The sequence below is a fragment of the Oncorhynchus clarkii genome, chromosome 9 (genome assembly GCF_045791955.1).
Source record: "Oncorhynchus clarkii lewisi isolate Uvic-CL-2024 chromosome 9, UVic_Ocla_1.0, whole genome shotgun sequence".
Taxonomy (NCBI): Eukaryota; Metazoa; Chordata; class Actinopteri; order Salmoniformes; family Salmonidae; genus Oncorhynchus; species Oncorhynchus clarkii.
Window position 1 is genome coordinate 12,670,613 of NC_092155.1, and position 18,481 is coordinate 12,689,093.

The 18,481-nt window shown below is 46.9% G+C and overlaps 1 protein-coding gene across 1 annotated transcript in view; it reads left to right on the forward strand.

Moving 5' to 3' along the window:
• Positions 1-18,481, forward strand: part of LOC139415897 (mastermind-like protein 2) — a 143,173-nt gene that overhangs the window by 80,760 nt on the left and 43,932 nt on the right. The window contains exon 2 of the mRNA XM_071164048.1: positions 11,674-13,539. Coding sequence (XP_071020149.1) covers positions 11,674-13,539 — 1,866 coding nt within the window. The remainder of the gene's footprint in view (positions 1-11,673; positions 13,540-18,481) is intronic.

The following is an 18,481-nucleotide window of genomic DNA, read 5'->3' on the forward strand; positions in this document are numbered from 1 at the left end:
ACCAGGAGGTCCCTGTGGGAGAATTGTCTAATCCACTTTATCCTGTCTGAGACCTGAGACAGGCCCACCTGTCAGAATACATTTTGTGCAGACAGACAGGGCTCCATCCGGATCTGTTCTATGTCTCAACTGCCTTAAGACTGACTCATTATTCTGTTCTCCTGCTACAGAGAGGGACCCTCCCCAAAGGAGTACTGCAGATCCCCTATAGTCTGACCCAGGATCCGATCAGGATCTAGGTCCCAGAGACAGCCTAACTCAAACCCAGGTCTTTCCATGGGGAGAACCCAGAGACAGCCAAACTCAAACCCAGGTCTTTCCATGGGGAGAACCCAAAAACAGCCAAACTCAAACCCAGGTCTTTCCGTGGGGTTAACCCAGAGACAGCCAAACTCAAACCCAGGTCTTTCCATGGGGAGAACCCAGAGACAGCCAAACTCAAACCCAGGTCTTTCCATGGGAGAACCCAGAGACAGCCAAACTCAAACCCAGGTCTTTCCATGGGGAGAACCCAGAGACAGCCAAACTCAAACCCAGGTCTTTCCATGGGGAGAACCCAGAGACAGCCAAACTCAAACCCAGGTCTTTCCACGGGGAGAACCCAGAGACAGCCAAACTCAAATCCAGGTCTTTCCATGGGGAGAGCCCAGAGACAGCCAAACTCAAACCCAGGTCTTTCCATGGGGAGAACCCAGAGACAGCCAAACTCAAACCCAGGTCTTTCCATGGGGTTAACCCAGAGACAGCCAAACTCAAACCCAGGTCTTTCCATGGGGAGAACCCAGAGACAGCCAAACTCAAACCCAGGTCTTTCCATGGGGAGAACCCAAAAACAGCCAAACTCAAACCCAGGTCTTTCCGTGGGGTTAACCCAGAGACAGCCAAACTCAAACCCAGGTCTTTCCATGGGGAGAACCCAGAGACAGCCAAACTCAAACCCAGGTCTTTCCATGGGAGAACCCAGAGACAGCCAAACTCAAACCCAGGTCTTTCCATGGGGAGAACCCAGAGACAGCCAAACTCAAACCCAGGTCTTTCCATGGGGAGAACCCAGAGACAGCCAAACTCAAACCCAGGTCTTTCCACGGGGAGAACCCAGAGACAGCCAAACTCAAATCCAGGTCTTTCCATGGGGAGAACCCAGAGACAGCCAAACTCAAACCCAGGTCTTTCCATGGGGAGAACCCAGAGACAGCCAAACTCAAACCCAGGTCTTTCCATGGGGAGAACCCAGAGACAGCCAAACTCAAACCCAGGTCTTTCCATGGAAGAACCCAGATACTTGATATCTTGCCTCCAATCACTTGGTCCAGTCCAGCTCCTGTATTCTATAGCTATTCTTCATGTCTACTAAAGAGTGACTAAGTGTCACTTCCCTGTTCTGCAGTCCGACGTTATTAGAGGAAGTGTTTTCTGACCAGCTGACTCGTCTCTGTGGAATTTTCTCGTTGTCATCACTTTTTGACATCACCTATGATGTAATCGATGACATCATCAAACTGGGGGTTCTCCAAGCGTGTTTTCAGCGAAGAGCGAGTTAGGGCGTTGTTGGCATGACGATAAGGCGTATACTGTGATGTTGACATAGAGTATGACAGGCAGTGTAGAGGGTGTAGAGCGTGTAGAGGGGAGGGCGACAATGTAACGCCATAACTCCCTGTTGAGCGAACATGCGGTAGTGGGGATTTGAGGACACACACACACACACACACACACACACACACAGATGTACTACTGCTAACTAGAGAGGGATCTGGATGTGCTAATACATTGTTCTACAGCTAGAGAGAGGGATCCTCCCCAAAGGATTACTGCAGATCCCCTATAGACTGACCCAGAATCCGATCAGGATCCAGGTCTGGTTTACTGATCACTAGACACTCAGAGGAAACACTCCACTAATCTCTCTTAACCTAAACAGCTCTAGGATAAGCTCTGGAAGCTTAGCCAGACCCCCAATATCAGTCCTGCCTGGCCTAAAATTCAGCTATACTGTATATATAAGATCAGTAGGATGTCCAATATTAACACTGTCTCAGCCGATCTGAACCCCAGGTCTTTCCATGGGTTAACCCAGAGAGAGCCAAACTCAACCCCAGGTATTTCCATGGGTTAACCCAGAGAGAGCCAAACTCAACCCCAGGTCTTTCCATGGGGAGAACCCAGAGAGAGTCAATCTCAACCCCAGGTCTTTCCATGGGGAGAAGATACTTGATATCTTCCCTATATCTTGGTCCAGTCCAGCTCCTGTGTTCTGTAGCTATTCTTCAGGTCTACTAAAGAGTGACTAAGTCATCCGAGGAAGTGTTTTCTGTGTGACCAGTGACCAGCTGGCTCATCTCTGTGGAATTCCTTTTATCGTTGTCTTCACTTTGTGACATCATCACCAATGATGCAATTGATGATATCATCAAACTGGGGGTCTCCAAACGTCATATCATCAAATAACGAGATAGGGTGTTGTTGGCGTGGCGATAACACATTGTTGGCATGACGATAAGGCGTGGTGATGACAGGCAGTGTGGGGGGTGACAATGTAACTCCGTAACTCCCTGTGGAGCGAACAGGCGGCAGTGGGGATTTGAGAGCACAAACACACATGCTGATGTAGCCTTGGCGACAGAGTTGTTTATGTCAGAGCTCTCTCTCTCTCTCTCTCTCTATCTATCCCTCTCTCCCTCTCTCTTTATTTCTCTCTTTTTATCTCTCTCCCTCTCTCTCCCTCTTTCTTTCTGTCTATTTCTTTGTCTCTCTCTCTCTTTCTCTCTCTGTGTTGACAGATGCCAGTCATAATGGTTAAAACTTGATTGCTACCGAATTAGAAAAGACCCCTCCTTTTTTCCTCTCCTCTATCTCTCCCTCTCTCTCTCCATCTCTCCTCCATCTCTCCCTCTCTCTCTCCATCTCTCCTCTCCTCCATCATCTGCCCCCCGAGAGTGAGTTCCCCAGAGAGGGAAAGATGGAGAGAGAGAAGCAAATATAAATGTGTGTTTTGGATGAAATGGGTTAATTAGTTTATACATAAAGTACTGTATTATTGCATACATTGTATTGTTGTATCTACTGTCTCGACCTATGAATCCTCGGCTATGAAAAGCCAACTGACATTTACTCCTGAGGTTACTCCTGTTGCACCCTCTACAACCATTGTGATTATTATTATCTGACCCTGCAGGTCATCTGTGAACGTTTGAACATCTTGGCCATGTTCTGTTATAATCTCCACCCGGCACAGCCAGAAGAGGACTGGCCACCCCTCATAGCCTGGTTCCTCTCTAGGTTTTGTCCTAGGTTCCTGCCTTTCTAGGGAGTTTTTCCTAGCCACCGTGCTTCTACACCTGCATTGCTTGCTCTCTGGGGTTTTAGACTGGGTTTCTGTATAAGCACTTTGTGACAACTGCTGATATATAAAGGGCTTTATAGATAACTTTGATTAATTGCTGATTGGTCATTGTGGTTGTGAACCAGCCAGCAGTATTGTGGGTGATACATGCCCAATAGACCTTAACATGGTGACAGAGTGGGTGTCACATTGGGGTGGTTCTTAGGCCCTCCTCCAAAGACCCAGCGGCCCAAATTTGGCCTGCAAGATTTTTTATTTGTCCCCTCAACTTTTCTTAACAGAACTTTTTATTTCAATGTTTTATTGCTGTCCATAAAATACAGTAAAAACACCAGCAAATCAGCTCCAATTGATTTTAATCTGTTCCAAAGTGTTTCCACACATAATAAAGAGATATATGTGATTGTATGCAAATGCAGGTGTTCCTAATGTTTTGTACACTCTGTGTGTGTGTGTGTGTGTGTGTGTGTGTGTGTGTGTGTGTGTGTGTGTGTGTGTGTGTGTGTGTGTGTGTGTGTGTGTGTGTGTGTGTGTGTGTGTGTGTGTGTGTGTGTCTGTGTGTGTCTGTGTGTGTCTGTGTGTGTGTGTGTGTGTGTGTGTGTGTGTGTGTCTGTGTGTGTCTGTGTGTGTGTGTCTGTGTGTGTGTGTGAGAGTGAGACCCCTTCACTTTTTCCACATTTTGTTATGTTACAGCCTTATTCTAAAATGGATTAAATAAATAAAAAATGCTCATCAATATACACACAGTACCCCATAATGACATCACAATACCCCATAATGACATCACAATACCCCATAATGACAAAGCGAAAACAGGTTTTTAGACATTTTTCCACATTTATTAAAAATTAAAATCAGAAATACCTCATTTACATTTCATATTCAGACCCTTTGCTATGAGACTGGAAGTTGAGCTCAGGTGCATCCTGTTTCCATTGATCATCCTTGAGATGTTTCTACAACTTAATTGGAGTCCACCTGTGGTAAATTAAACTGATTTGACATGATTTGGAAAGGCACACACCTGTCTATATAAGGTCGCACAGTTGACAGTGCATGTCAGAGCAAAAACCAAGCCATGAGGTCGAAGGAATTGTCCGTAGAGCTCCGAGACAGGATTGTGTCGAGGCACAGATCTAGGGAAGGGTACCAAAACATTTCTGCAGCATTGAAGGTCCCCAAGAACACAGTGGTCTCCATCATTCTTAAATGGAAGAAGATCCAAGAACCCGATGGTCACTCTGGCAGAGGACCAGAGCTCCTCTGTGGAGATGGGGGAACCTTCCAGAAGGACAACCATCTCTGCAGCACTCCACCAATCATGCCTTTATGGTAGAGTGACCAGACGGAAGCCACTCTTCAGTAAAAGGCACATAACAGCCCGCTTGGAGTTAAAAGGACTCTTAAGACCATGAGAAACAAGATTGAACTCTTAGGCCTGAATGCCAAGCGTCACGTCTGGAGGAAACCAGGCACCGCTCATCACCTGGTGGTGGTAGCATCATACCTTGGGGATGTTTTTCAGCGGGAACGATGAACGGAGGAGAGTACAGAGAGATCATTGATGAGTGTTGACTTCCGGCGCCGACAGAGATGGCCGCCTCGCTTCGCGTTCCTAGGAAACTATGCAGTTTTTTGTTTTTTTACGTGTTATTTCTTACATTAGTACCCCAGGTCATCTTAGGTTTCATTACATACAGTCGAGAAGAACTACTGAATATAAGATCAGCATCAACTCACCATCAGTACGACCAAGAATATGTTTTTCGCGACGCGGATCCTGTGTTCTGCCTTACAAACAGGACAAAGGAGTGGATCCTATGCAGCGACCCAAAAAAAACGACTCCGAAAGAGAGGGAAACGAGGCGGTCTACTGGTCAGACTCCGGAGACGGGCACAGCGCGCACCACTCCCTAGCATTCTTCTTGCCAATGTCCAGTCTCTTGACAACAAGGTTGATGAAATCCGAGCAAGGGTAGCATTCCAGAGGGACATCAGAGACTGTAACGTTCTTTGCTTCACGGAAACGTGGCTTACTGGAGAGACGCAATCCGAAGCGGTGCAGCCAACAGGTTTCTCCACGCATCGCGCAGACAGGAAAAAACATCTTTCTGGTAAAAAGAGGGGCGGGGGCGTATGCCTTATGACTAACGTGACATGGTGCGATGAAAGAAACATACAGGAACTCAAATCCTTCTGTTCACCTGATTTAGAATTCCTCACAATCAAATGTAGACCGCATTATCTACCAAGAGAATTCTCTTCGATCATAATCACAGCCGTATATATCCCCCCCCAAGCAGACACATCGATGGCTCTGAACGAACTTTATTTAACTCTCTGCAAACTGGAAACAATTTATCCGGAGGCTGCATTCATTGTAGCTGGGGATTTTAACAAGGCTAATCTGAAAACAAGACTCCCCAAATTTTATCAGCATATCGATTGCGCAACCAGGGGAGGAAAGACCTTGGACCATTGTTACTCTAACTTCCGCGACGCATATAAGGCCCTGCCCCGCCCCCCTTTCGGAAAAGCTGACCACGACTCCATTTTGTTGATCCCTGCCTACAGACAGAAACTAAAACAAGAGGCTCCCACGCTGAGGTCTGTCCAACGCTGGTCCGACCAAGCTGACTCCACACTCCAAGACTGCTTCCATCACGTGGACTGGGAGATGTTTCGTATTGCGTCAGATAACAACATTGACGAATACGCTGATTCGGTGTGCGAGTTCATTAGAACGTGCGTTGAAGATGTCGTTCCCATAGCAACGATTAAAACATTCCCTAACCAGAAACCGTGGATTGATGGCAGCATTCGTGTGAAACTGAAAGCGCGAACCACTGCTTTTAATCAGGGCAAGGTGTCTGGTAACATGACCGAATACAAACAGTGCAGCTATTCCCTCCGCAAGGCTATCAAACAAGCTAAGCGCCAGTACAGAGACAAAGTAGAATCTCAATTCAACGGCTCAGACACAAGAGGCATGTGGCAGGGTCTACAGTCAATCACGGACTACAGGAAGAAACCCAGCCCAGTCACGGACCAGGATGTCTTGCTCCCAGGCAGACTAAATAACTTTTTTGCCCGCTTTGAGGACAATACAGTGCCACTGACACGGCCTGCAACGAAAACATGCGGTCTCTCCTTCACTGCAGCCGAGGTGAGTAAGACATTTAAACGTGTTAACCCTCGCAAGGCTGCAGGCCCAGATGGCATCCCCAGCCGCGCCCTCAGAGCATGCGCAGACCAGCTGGCCGGTGTGTTTACGGACATATTCAATCAATCCCTATACCAGTCTGCTGTTCCCACATGCTTCAAGAGGGCCACCATTGTTCCTGTTCCCAAGAAAGCTAAGGTAACTGAGCTAAATGACTACCGCCCCGTAGCACTCACATCCGTCATCATGAAGTGCTTTGAGAGACTAGTCAAGGACCATATCACCTCCACCCTACCTGACACCCTAGACCCACTCCAATTTGCTTACCGCCCAAATAGGTCCACAGACGATGCAATCTCAACCACACTGCACACTGCCCTAACCCATCTGGACAAGAGGAATACCTATGTGAGAATGCTGTTCATCGACTACAGCTCGGCATTCAACACCATAGTACCCTCCAAGCTCGTCATCAAGCTCGAGACCCTGGGTCTCGACCCCGCCCTGTGCAACTGGGTACTGGACTTCCTGACGGGCCGCCCCCAGGTGGTGAGGGTAGGCAACAACATCTCCTCCCCGCTGATCCTCAACACTGGGGCCCCACAAGGTTGCGTTCTGAGCCCTCTCCTGTACTCCCTGTTCACCCACGACTGCGTGGCCACGCACGCCTCCAACTCAATCATCAAGTTTGCGGACGACACAACAGTGGTAGGCTTGATTACCAACAACGATGAGACGGCCTACAGGGAGGAGGTGAGGGCCCTCGGAGTGTGGTGTCAGGAAAACAACCTCACACTCAACGTCAACAAAACTAAGGAGATGATTGTGGACTTCAGGAAACAGCAGAGGGAACACCCCCCTATCCACATCGATGGAACAGTAGTGGAGAGGGTAGCAAGTTTTAAGTTCCTCGGCATACACATCACAGACAAACTGAATTGGTCCACTCACACAGACAGCATCGTGAAGAAGGCGCAGCAGCGCCTCTTCAACCTCAGGAGGCTGAAGAAATTCGGCTTGTCACCAAAAGCACTCACAAACTTCTACAGATGCACAATCGAGAGCATCCTGGCGGGCTGTATCACCGCCTGGTATGGCAACTGCACCGCCCTCAACCGTAAGGCTCTCCAGAGGGTAGTGAGGTCTGCACAACGCATCACCGGGGGCAAACTACCTGCCCTCCAGGACACCTACACCACCCGATGTCACAGGAAGGCCATAAAGATCATCAAGGACATCAACCACCCGAGCCACTGCCTGTTCACCCCGCTATCATCCAGAAGGCGAGGTCAGTACAGGTGCATCAAAGCTGGGACCGAGAGACTGAAAAACAGCTTCTATCTCAAGGCCATCAGACTGTTAAACAGCCACCACTAACACTGAGTGGCTGCTGCCAACACACTGACACTGACTCAACTCCAGCCACTTTAATAATGGGAATTGATGGGAAATGATGTAAATATATCACTAGCCACTTTAAACAATGCTACCTTATATAAATGTTACTTACCCTACATTATTCATCTCATACGCATACGTATATACTGTACTCTATATCATCGACGGTATCCTTATGTAATACATGTATCACCAGCCACTTTATACTATACTATGCCACTTTGTACTCTATATCATCGACGGTATCCTTATGTAATACATGTATCACTAGCCACTTTATACTATACTATGCCACTTTGTTTACATACTCATCTCATTTGTACATACTGTACCCGATACCATCTACTGTATCTTGCCTATGCTGCTCTGTACCATCACTCATTCATATATCCTTATGTACATATTCTTTATCCCCTTACACTGTGTACAAGACAGTAGTTTGGAATTGTTAGATTACTTGTTATTACTGCATTGTCGGAACTAGAAGCACAAGCATTTCGCTACACTCGCATTAACATCTGCTAACCATGTGTATGTGACAAATAAAATTTGATTTGATTTGATTTGATTTGATTTGATTTGAAAACCTGCTCCAGAGCGCTCAGGACCTCAGACTGGGGCGAAGGTTCACCTTCCAACAGGAAGGTCCGTCTGGTCACTCTATCTAATCGCAGTAAAAGGTGGCGCTACAAAGTATTAACTTAAGGGGGCTGAATAATTTTGCACGCCCAATTTTTCAGTTTTTGATTTGTTAAAAAAGTTTGAAATATCCAATAAATGTTGTTCCACGTCATGATTGTGTCCCACTTGTTGTTGATTCTTCACAAAAAAAGTTTTATATCTTTATGTTTGAAGCCTGAAATGTGGCAAAAGGTCTCAAAGTTCAAGGGGGCCGAATACTTTCGCATGGCACTGTATATATATATACACACACATACACACAGTTGGATATATATAATGATCATGTAAAGGTCATGCTTCTTGATATGCCACATCTGTCAGGTAGATGGATTTATTTTGTCAAAGGAGAAATGCCCTCTCTCACCCTGTCTCTCTATCTTTCTATCTCTGTCTCTCCATTTCTCTTCTTTGGCATCATCCAGTGATTCAACCTTCATTAGTCTTTTGGCTGAAGAGTTCTTTAGGAATGTTGATGATCACTGCAAACATCAGAAGAATGCAACGCTCTTAGAATGCTCCAGACCACTTGGATCCCTTCTGACACGCCCTTTTAGACTACATTCTAGAACCCATGTCATGAAAACAAAGCATCTTACTTCAAAGTTCCAGCCACCACAACTAAAAGACTGTTATCTAACTATGGAATTGGATGAAAGCATCCTCTACCTCTGCATCTCTCTTTGAATAGCATAGAATCCCAATGAGGGGCTTTAGAGTTTGAAGTTAACAGGGGGTTCCAGAGAATTTGGGGATGGGGTTAGGGGGTGTCTTAATCCTTCTCGGGTTGCTCCTGGGGCTCTTGGGGTGAGGGGAGGGGAGGGGGGGGGGGGTGACATTGACCCATCAGTGGTAATAGAAACAGTCTTCTCAGTCAGTGATCCTTCTTATCCCACTCCTGGCACACACACACACACACACACACACACAAAAGAGCCTACGGATCCCACTTCTGGCACCAGTGTGGATGCAGCTGCAGGGATGAAAGAACAGAAACACTAACACACTGTGTGTGTGTGTGTGTGTGTGTGTGTGTGTGTGTGTGTGTGTGTGTGTGTGTGTGCGCTGTGGTGACTGGTGGGTTAGCTATATACCAGAGCCTTGAGATCCCTATAGACCTGCCAGACACCGAGTGGGACGACCATGATAGACTGTATCATATGTTGAGACTATAGAAAGGTACAATGTTGACAATAGAACGTTTTATCGACAATAGAAAGCTTTATCGACAACAGAAAGCTACAATGTCGACAATAGAAAGCTTTATCTAAAATAGAAAGCTACAATGTTGACTATAGAAAGCTACAATGTTGACTATAGAAAGCTACAATGTTGACTATAGAAAGCTACAATGTTGACAATAAAAAGCTACAATGTTGACAATAAAAAGCTACAATGTTGACTATAGAAAGCTACAATGTTGACTATAGAAAGCTACAATGTTGACAATAGAAAGCTACAATGTTGACAATAGAAAGCTACAATGTCGACTATAGAAAGCTACTATGTCGACAATAGAAAGCTACTATGTCGACAATAGAAAGCTACTATGTCGACTATAGAAAGCTACTATGTTGACAATAGAAAGCTACTATGTTGACAATAGAAAGCTACTATGTTGACAATAGAAAGCTACTATGTTGACAATAGAAAGCTACTATGTTGACAATAGAAAGCTACTATGTTGACAATAGAAAGCTACTATGTTGACAATAGAAAGCTACTATGTCGACAATAGAAAGCTACTATGTCGACAATAGAAAGCTACTATGTCGACTATAGAAAGCTACTATGTTGACAATAGAAAGCTACTATGTTGACAATAGAAAGCTACTATGTTGACAATAGAAGCTACTATGTTGACAATAGAAAGCTACTATGTTGACAATAGAAAGCTACTATGTTGACAATAGAAAGCTACTATGTTGACAATAGAAAGCTACTATGTTGACAATAGAAAGCTACTATGTCGACTATAGAAAGCTACTATGTTGACAATAGAAAGCTACTATGTTGACAATAGAAAGCTACTATGTCGACAATAAAAAGTTTTATCTTCGCGCCCAGGCTCTGTTTTTTTTTTTTTTTTTTTTTTTACCTTTATTTAACTAGGCCAGTCAGTTAAGAACAAATTCTTATTTTCAATGACGGCCTGGGAACAGTGGGTTAACTGCCTGTTCAGCGGCAGAACGACAGATTTGTACCTTGTCAGCTCGGGGGTTTGAACTCGCAACCTTCCGGTTACTAGTCCAATGCTCTAACCACTAGGCTACCCTGCCGCCCCTACCCTGCCGCCTGTTGCAGCCGGCCGCGACCGGGAGGTCCATGGGGCGACACACAGGCCTAGCGTCGTCCGGGTTAGGGAGGGTTTGGCCAGTAGGGATATCCTTGTCTCATCGCGCACAAGCGACTCCTGTGGCGGGCTGGGCGCAGTGCGCGCTAACCAAGGTAGCCAGGTGCACAGTGTTTCCTCCAACACATTGGTGCGGCTGGCTTCCGGGTTGGAGGCGCGCTGTGTTAAGAAGCAGTGTGGCTTGGTTGGGTTGTGTTTCGGAGGACCCATTGCTTTCGACCTTCGTCTCTCCCGAGCCCGTGCGGGAGTTGTAGCGATGAGACAAGATAGTAATTGCTAACAATTGGATACCACGAAATTGCGGAGAAAAGGGGGTAAAATTTCAAATAAAAAAAATGTAAAAGCTTTATTGACAACAGAAAGCTACAATGTTGACAATAGAAGGTTTTATCAACAACAGAAAGCTACAATGTTGTCAATAGAAAGCTACAATGTCGACAATAGAAATTATTAATTTTATGCCTTTGATCTTCTATAGACTACATGAGTTTATAGAATGTGTTTGTCATCGAGTGTCTCACTGTGCTGGTACTCTCTTGTAACAGTCATTCTGTTTGGTGGTGTCTGATGATGTTGGTAGTCATTATATTTGGTGGTGTCTGATGGTGCTGGTAGTCATTCTGTTTGGTGGTGTCTGATGGTGCTGGTTGTCATTCTGTTTGGTGGTGTCTGATGGTGCTGGTTGTCATTCTGTTTGGTAATTCTATGTGTTACTCACCTTCTCTCTTTTCCCTCCAGCTGTCTGGATCACTGAAGAGGAGGCTGACTGCGACCGAGGGGGCCTACCAGGGAGGTTTACGGCAGGGCCAAGGGCCCGTTAACGGCCCAGGTCTGGGCCCCGGTTCAGGTCTTGGTCTGAACGGTACCGCCTACGGTACCTCCATGACCCAGGGTCCTGGGGTGCCCGCCAAGCGACTCTGCCTGGAGGATGTGACCCTCGCCATGGGTAGCAGCTTCCAGCAGAGTCCTTACTCTGGAGGACAGAGTTCTGGAGGTCATGGGGGTCCTGGAAGTCAGGGATCACTGGAAGGTAACAGGCTGGGGAACGGTAACCCCAGGCTGGGGTCGCCTTACTCAATGCCCCCTAAGGCGAGTCCAGGGTCTGCGGGTGTTGGTGGAGGACATTTTCACCCCAATGGAAGCTCCTCGTCGGCCCCATCGGTTGAGCAGGAGCTGCAAGATATTCTGGATGAATTGACTAAGAACCCGGATCCGTCGTTGACGGAGTTGGATCTTGACAAGATACTGGGGAATAAAGAGGAGCAGAATCAAGGGCATGGGCCGGGGTATATCCACCCACACTCGCCCAAACGCTCCCCCCAGAGACCCACCTCTCACCTGGAGAGCCACCTCACCCGTTCCCCAGGCTTTCCCCAGGCCGGGTCTCCCCAAGTAGGCCCGAGTCCGGCTGGAGCTCCCTACTCCATCCCCCACCCCTCCAAACCAGTCCCCTCACCCCTATCGGCCTCTCCTCATCACTCTTCTTCATCCCAGAATCAAGCTCGTTCTCCAATGCTCTCAGCCGCCCTTTCGTCTCGACCCGGTTCCACATGGCACGAAGTATCGCGAGCCCAACAGCTCCAGCAAATGGCGTCCAACTCCAACAAACACCTTTCTTCTAACACCCCTATCCAGCAGAACCAATCCCAGAACCAGACCCAGGCCTCTATCCCTCCTCTATCCCAGCAAGGCTCACCCTGGGGCGGCCAGAAACTGCCCAACCTCCCCAACTCCTCCCCACTCCACCAGCAACCATTCAGCCCGGCTGGAAGCATCCAGAGCCCCCAGGGATCGCTGAGTCTCCCATCCGCTGGTCCTTCACCACCCTACCACCCAGAGAAGCTAGGCAGTCCGGCTATCGCCCAACCCCCCTTCAGCCCACAGAGTACCCTCCTATCTGGAGGAACGACCACCACATCCAGCACTTCATCCAACATCCAGGGGTCCCAGGCCAACTACATGCCCAGCGGAGTTGCACCAACATCGGGCGCCACAAGGCCCTCGCCCCCCTACAGGACGGACAAGCCCCATGTTAGTCCGTTGCTTCAACCCCAGCCTCAACCTCAACCCCAGAACCAACCCCAAACTCAACATCCGCATCCATACAGCACCCAGAACGGGTCAGGACCAAACAACAATATGTCTAGCCAGCTCTACAAAGCCATGACTGCAGGTCAACCCAGCAGCCTCAAGCTACTAATGCAACAACAACAACAACAACAGCAACAGTCGAACACACAGCAGCTACAGACTAACGCCCAGCTAGGACAACACCCATCCATGTCCAAACCAGGCAGTGGTGGCAGTGTACCCCACCAAGAACCCCCATACTCCTTCACTAACACCAAACCCCTTCGCCACTTTGACCCCAACCCGGACCACCAAGGAGGACAGCAGCAGAAGATGGGGGGAGGGGGACCCCCTGGGCAGGGACCCCCCAACCCCATGGCAGGTTATCGGGGAATGCAGCATGGGGGTGCTGCCGGAACAGCAGCATCTGTAGCAGCGAACCACACCCATTTACTACAGCAGAGGATGCAGCAGATGGCAGCGATGCAACAGGCCACAGCAAGAGCCTTGGGAGGGCCACAGCACTGTAGAGAGGTGAGTCATGATTGGCTGATTCTTCTTCCTGGTTGCAGTAAATTGAGAGGTGATTGGCTGGTTCTGCTTCCTGGTTGCAGTATGTAAGAGGTGATAGGCTGACTGTACTTCCTGGCATGTAATGGTCATTGGGCCATACTGTAAAGCGGTGAGATATTGGCTGATTCTACTTCCTGGTATATGAAGAGGTGATTGGCTGGTTATACTTACTGGTCACAGTATTGGTTTACACTAATAACAGTGCCACAAACATGTCAGTGCTTCCTCCTGTTATCCCAGAGTATTCATCTGGTTCTTACACAGACTGAGGGTGTTCCACTAGTTACCACAGCCACAAAGTAAAACTTGGCTATATCGTAGAAATGAATGAAAACAAAAATTTGCTTTTTGGTCTTAATTTAAGGTTAGGCATAAGGTTAGCAATGTGGTTAAGGTTAGGATTGAGTTTAGGTTTAAAAACAGAAATTGTAGAAATAGGCGGGATTTATGATTTTGTGGCTGTGGTAACTAGTGACGACCAGGCTGAGGTCATTTCTGGGTTGTGTTGGGTTACTCCTTTAGCTGTCTGTTTAGGGAACTGCTGTCTACTGCAGTTGTTCTAGCTGTATTATTTGGTGGTTAGGGACTGTGGAGCTCTGCTCTGTGAAAAGGCAGTTATATGAGGTGGGGAGTAGTGTTGAGGGGGGAGAGAGAGGGGACAGGAGAGGTGGGGGTGGGGGGGAGAGAGAGGAGGGTTACTTAGAGCCAAGAGTGGGACACCCTGCTGTTTCTAAGAGGGGGGGAGAGAGAAGAAAAGACGAGTCAGGAAGATAGAGAAAGAGTGAAGAAAGGGATGGAGGGGAGGGAAGAGTGTGTGTGTGTGTGTGTGTGTGTGTGTGTGTGTGTGTGTGTGTGTGTGTGTGTGTGTGTGTGTGTGTGTGTGTGTGTGTGTGTGTGTGTGTGTGTGTGTGTGTGTGTGTGTGTGTGTGTGTGCGTGTGTGCGTGTGTGAGTAGAGAAGTCAGGAAGATGGGGGGAGTGTGAAGGAAGAGGGGGACTGTGAAAAGAAAGCTGAGGGAGGGAAGGCAACAGAGACATGAAGGGGGGAGTGTGTGAGATTAATCATGTGGAGGACAGAACAGAACAGGCTAGAGGAAGAACACCCAAACTAGGGAAGAATACTGACTGTCCCCACTTCTTTTGACTAGGGCTCATACAGTAGAACACTATAAAGCGAATAGCGTTCCATTTGGAACACAGGCACACTTCATCCCAGTGTTCACCGTCATCTATTCAATGTATATGGATAGAAGAGCTCTATTCCACACTACTGCTAGTCCCCTAATTACTATCTGCAAAAGACAGAAGGATGGATGGAGAGGGAGGGAGGGGTTAAAGGGCTAGGAGAGAGAGAGACAGAGACAGAGAGAGAGACAGAGAGAGAGACAGAGAGAGAGACAGAGAGAGAGACAGAGAGAGAGACAGCGAGAGAGAGAGAGAGAGAGAGAGAGAGATACATTGTCATCGTACGGGAAACATTGTACACACACAGCACAGTTTTCTAAAGTCCTGTTCTGTGGTGTGAACTCAGTAAGACAAGACAGGGGTTTCCTGGCAAAATCAGCTTTCTGGTTGACTCAAGTGGGGCTTCCCTCACACACACACACACACACACACACACACACACACACACACAGAGATGGGGAGAGGAGAGAGAGAAAGAAAGAGGTGGAGCGAAATGGGGAGAGAGAGATGGGGAAGAGGAGAGAGAGATGGGAACAGGGGAGAGAGAGAGATAAAAAAAATAATATGGGGGAGGGGAGAGAAGAGAGAGGAAGAGAGAGAGAGAAAGATGGGGGGAGGAGATATATGGGGGGGAGGAGAGGAAGAGAGAGAGAGAGAGAGAGAGAGAGAGAGAGAGAGAGAGAGAGAGAGAGAGAGAGAGAGAGAGAGAGAGAGAGAGAGAGAGAGAGAGAGAGAGAGAGAGAGAGAGAGAGAGAGAGAGAGAGAGAGAGAGAGAGAGAGAGAGAGTCATCCTACAAGAAACCCACTAGCTTCCCTCTAGGTTACAGAGAGCTGGTAGTCCCATCCACCAAACTACCAGGTGTGTGGTATAAAGGAGACGGACCCACTAGCTGCCCTCTAGGTTACAGAGAGCTGGTAGTCCCATCCACAGGTGTGAAACAGGGGAGAGACTCAGGGGGTATGCTAATTTTATATAGAGCAGACCTACTCACTCTATTAAATTAGTTAAAACAGGAACATCTGGCTAGAAATTAATAAGGAAATGATCTCAACAGAGAAAAATGTCCTCATGTGTGATACCTATATCCCCCCAATAGAATCCCCATACTTTAATGAAGACAGCTTCTCCATCCTAGAGGAGGAAATCAGTCATTTCTAGGCCCAGGGACATGTACTAGTCTGTGGCGACCTAAATGCCAGAATTGCACAAGAACCTGTCACCCTCAGCACACAGGCGGACAAACACCTGCCTGGAGGTGACAGCATTCCCTCCCCCATATCCCCCCCCCCCCCCCCCCCCCTAGACACAACTACAACAACATAACCAACAAAAACGGGTCACAACTCCTGCAGCTCTGTCGCACGCTGGGTATGTACATAGTCAATGGTAGGCTTCGAGGGGACTCCTATGGTAGGTACACCTATAGCACATCGCTTGTCAGTAGTACTGTAGACTACTTTATCACTGACCTCAACCCAGAGTCTCTCCGAGCGTTCACAGTCAGTCCACTGACACCCCTGTCAGATCACAGCAAAATCACAGTCTACTTGAACAGAGCAATGCTCAATCATGAGGCACCAAAGCCAAAGGAACTGAATAATATTAAGAAATGCTACAGATGGAAGGAAAATAGGGTGGAAATCTACCAAAAAACATTTTGGCAACAACAAATTCAATCCCTTTTAGACAACTTCCTGTACAAAATGTAATAGTGAAGGTGTAAACTTGGCTGTAGAAAACCTAAACAGTACATTTGACCTCTCAACTTCCCTATCAAATCTAATAATGTCAAGCAGACAACCTGAGAAAATGAACAACAATGATAAATGGTTTGATGAAGAATGCAAAAACCTAAGAAAGAAATTGAGAAAAATATCCAACTAAAACATAGAGACCCAGAAAACCTGAGTCTACGCCTTCACTATGGTGAATCACTAAAACAATACAGAAATACACTACGGAAAAAGAAGGAACAGCACGTCAGAAGTCAGCTCAATGTAATTGAAGAATCAATAGACTCTAACCACTTCTGGGAACATTGGAAAACACTAAACAAACAACAACACGGGGAATTATGAATCCAAAATGGAGATGTATGGGTAAACCACTTCTCCAATCTTTTATATATAACAAAGAACAAACAGCTAAAACATATACATGCTCAAATACAGATCTTAGAATCAACTATTAAAGATTACCAGAACCAACTGGATTATCTAATTACATTAAATGAACTACAGGACAAAATACAAACCCTCCAACCTAAAACGACCTGTGGTGTTGATGGAATCCAAAATGAAATTATAAAATATACAGACCGCGAATTCCAATTGTCTATACTTAAACTCACACACATCATCCTCAGCTCTGGCATTTTACCCAATATTTGGAACCAAAGACTGATCACCCCAATTTTGACCCCAATAGCTACCAGGGGATATGCGTCAACAGCAACCTTGGGAAAATCCTCTGCATTATCATTAACAGCAGACTCGTACATTTCCTCAACGAAAACAATGTACTGAGCAAATGTCAAATTGTCGTTTTACCAAATTACCGTACGACAGACCATGTATTCACCCTGCACACCCTAATTGGCAACCAAACAAACCAAAACATAGGCAAAGTCTTCTCGTTGATTCAGTTTGGCATGAGTGAGACAGGGATGCAACTTAAGCCCCACCCTCTTCAACATATATATCAACGAATTGGCGAGGGCACTAGAACAGTCTGCAGCACCCGGCCTCACCCTACTAGAATCTGAAGTCAAATGTCCACTGTTTGCTGATGATCTGATGCTTCTGTCCCCAACTAAGGAAGGCCTACAGCAGCACCTAGATCTTGTGCACAGATTCTGTCAGACCTGGGCCCTGACAGACCTGGGCCCTGACAGACCTGGGCCCTGACAGACCTGGGCCCTGACAGTAAATCTCAGTAAGACCAAAATAATGGTGTTCCAAAAAAGGTCCAGTTGCCAGGACAACAAATACAAATTCCAAACATCATCACCACAGGTAACTTCTACAAAGTTGTGAACGATCTGAGAGACAAGGCAAGAAGGGCCTTCTATGCCATCAAATGGAACATAAAATTAAACATATCAATCAGGATCTGGCTAAAAATACTTGAATCAGTCATAGAGCCCATTTCCCTTTATGGTTGTGAGGTCTGGGGTCCGCTCACCAACCAAGAACTCACAAAATGGGACGAACACAAAATTGTGACCGCATGCAGAATTCTGCAAACATATCCTCCATGTACAACGTAAAGCACCAAATAATGCATGCAGAGCAGAATTAGGCCGATACCCGCTAATTATCAAAATCCAGAAAAGAGCCGTTCAATTCTATAACCACCTAAAAGGAAGTGATTCCCAAACCTTCCATAACAAAGCCATCACCTACAGAGAAACATACACACACGAAACACACTCACAGACACACACACGTAGCACGCTCACACACACACACGCACGAAACACACTCACAGACACACACACACACACACACACGAAACACGCTCACAGACACACACGAAATTCGCTCAAAAACACACTCACACAAAAAATACACTCACAGACACACACACACACACGCAAAACATGCTCACACACACACACGAAACACGCTCACAGACAGACAAATGAAACACGCTCACAGACACACACACACACACACACACACACACACACGACACATGCTCACAGACACACACATGAA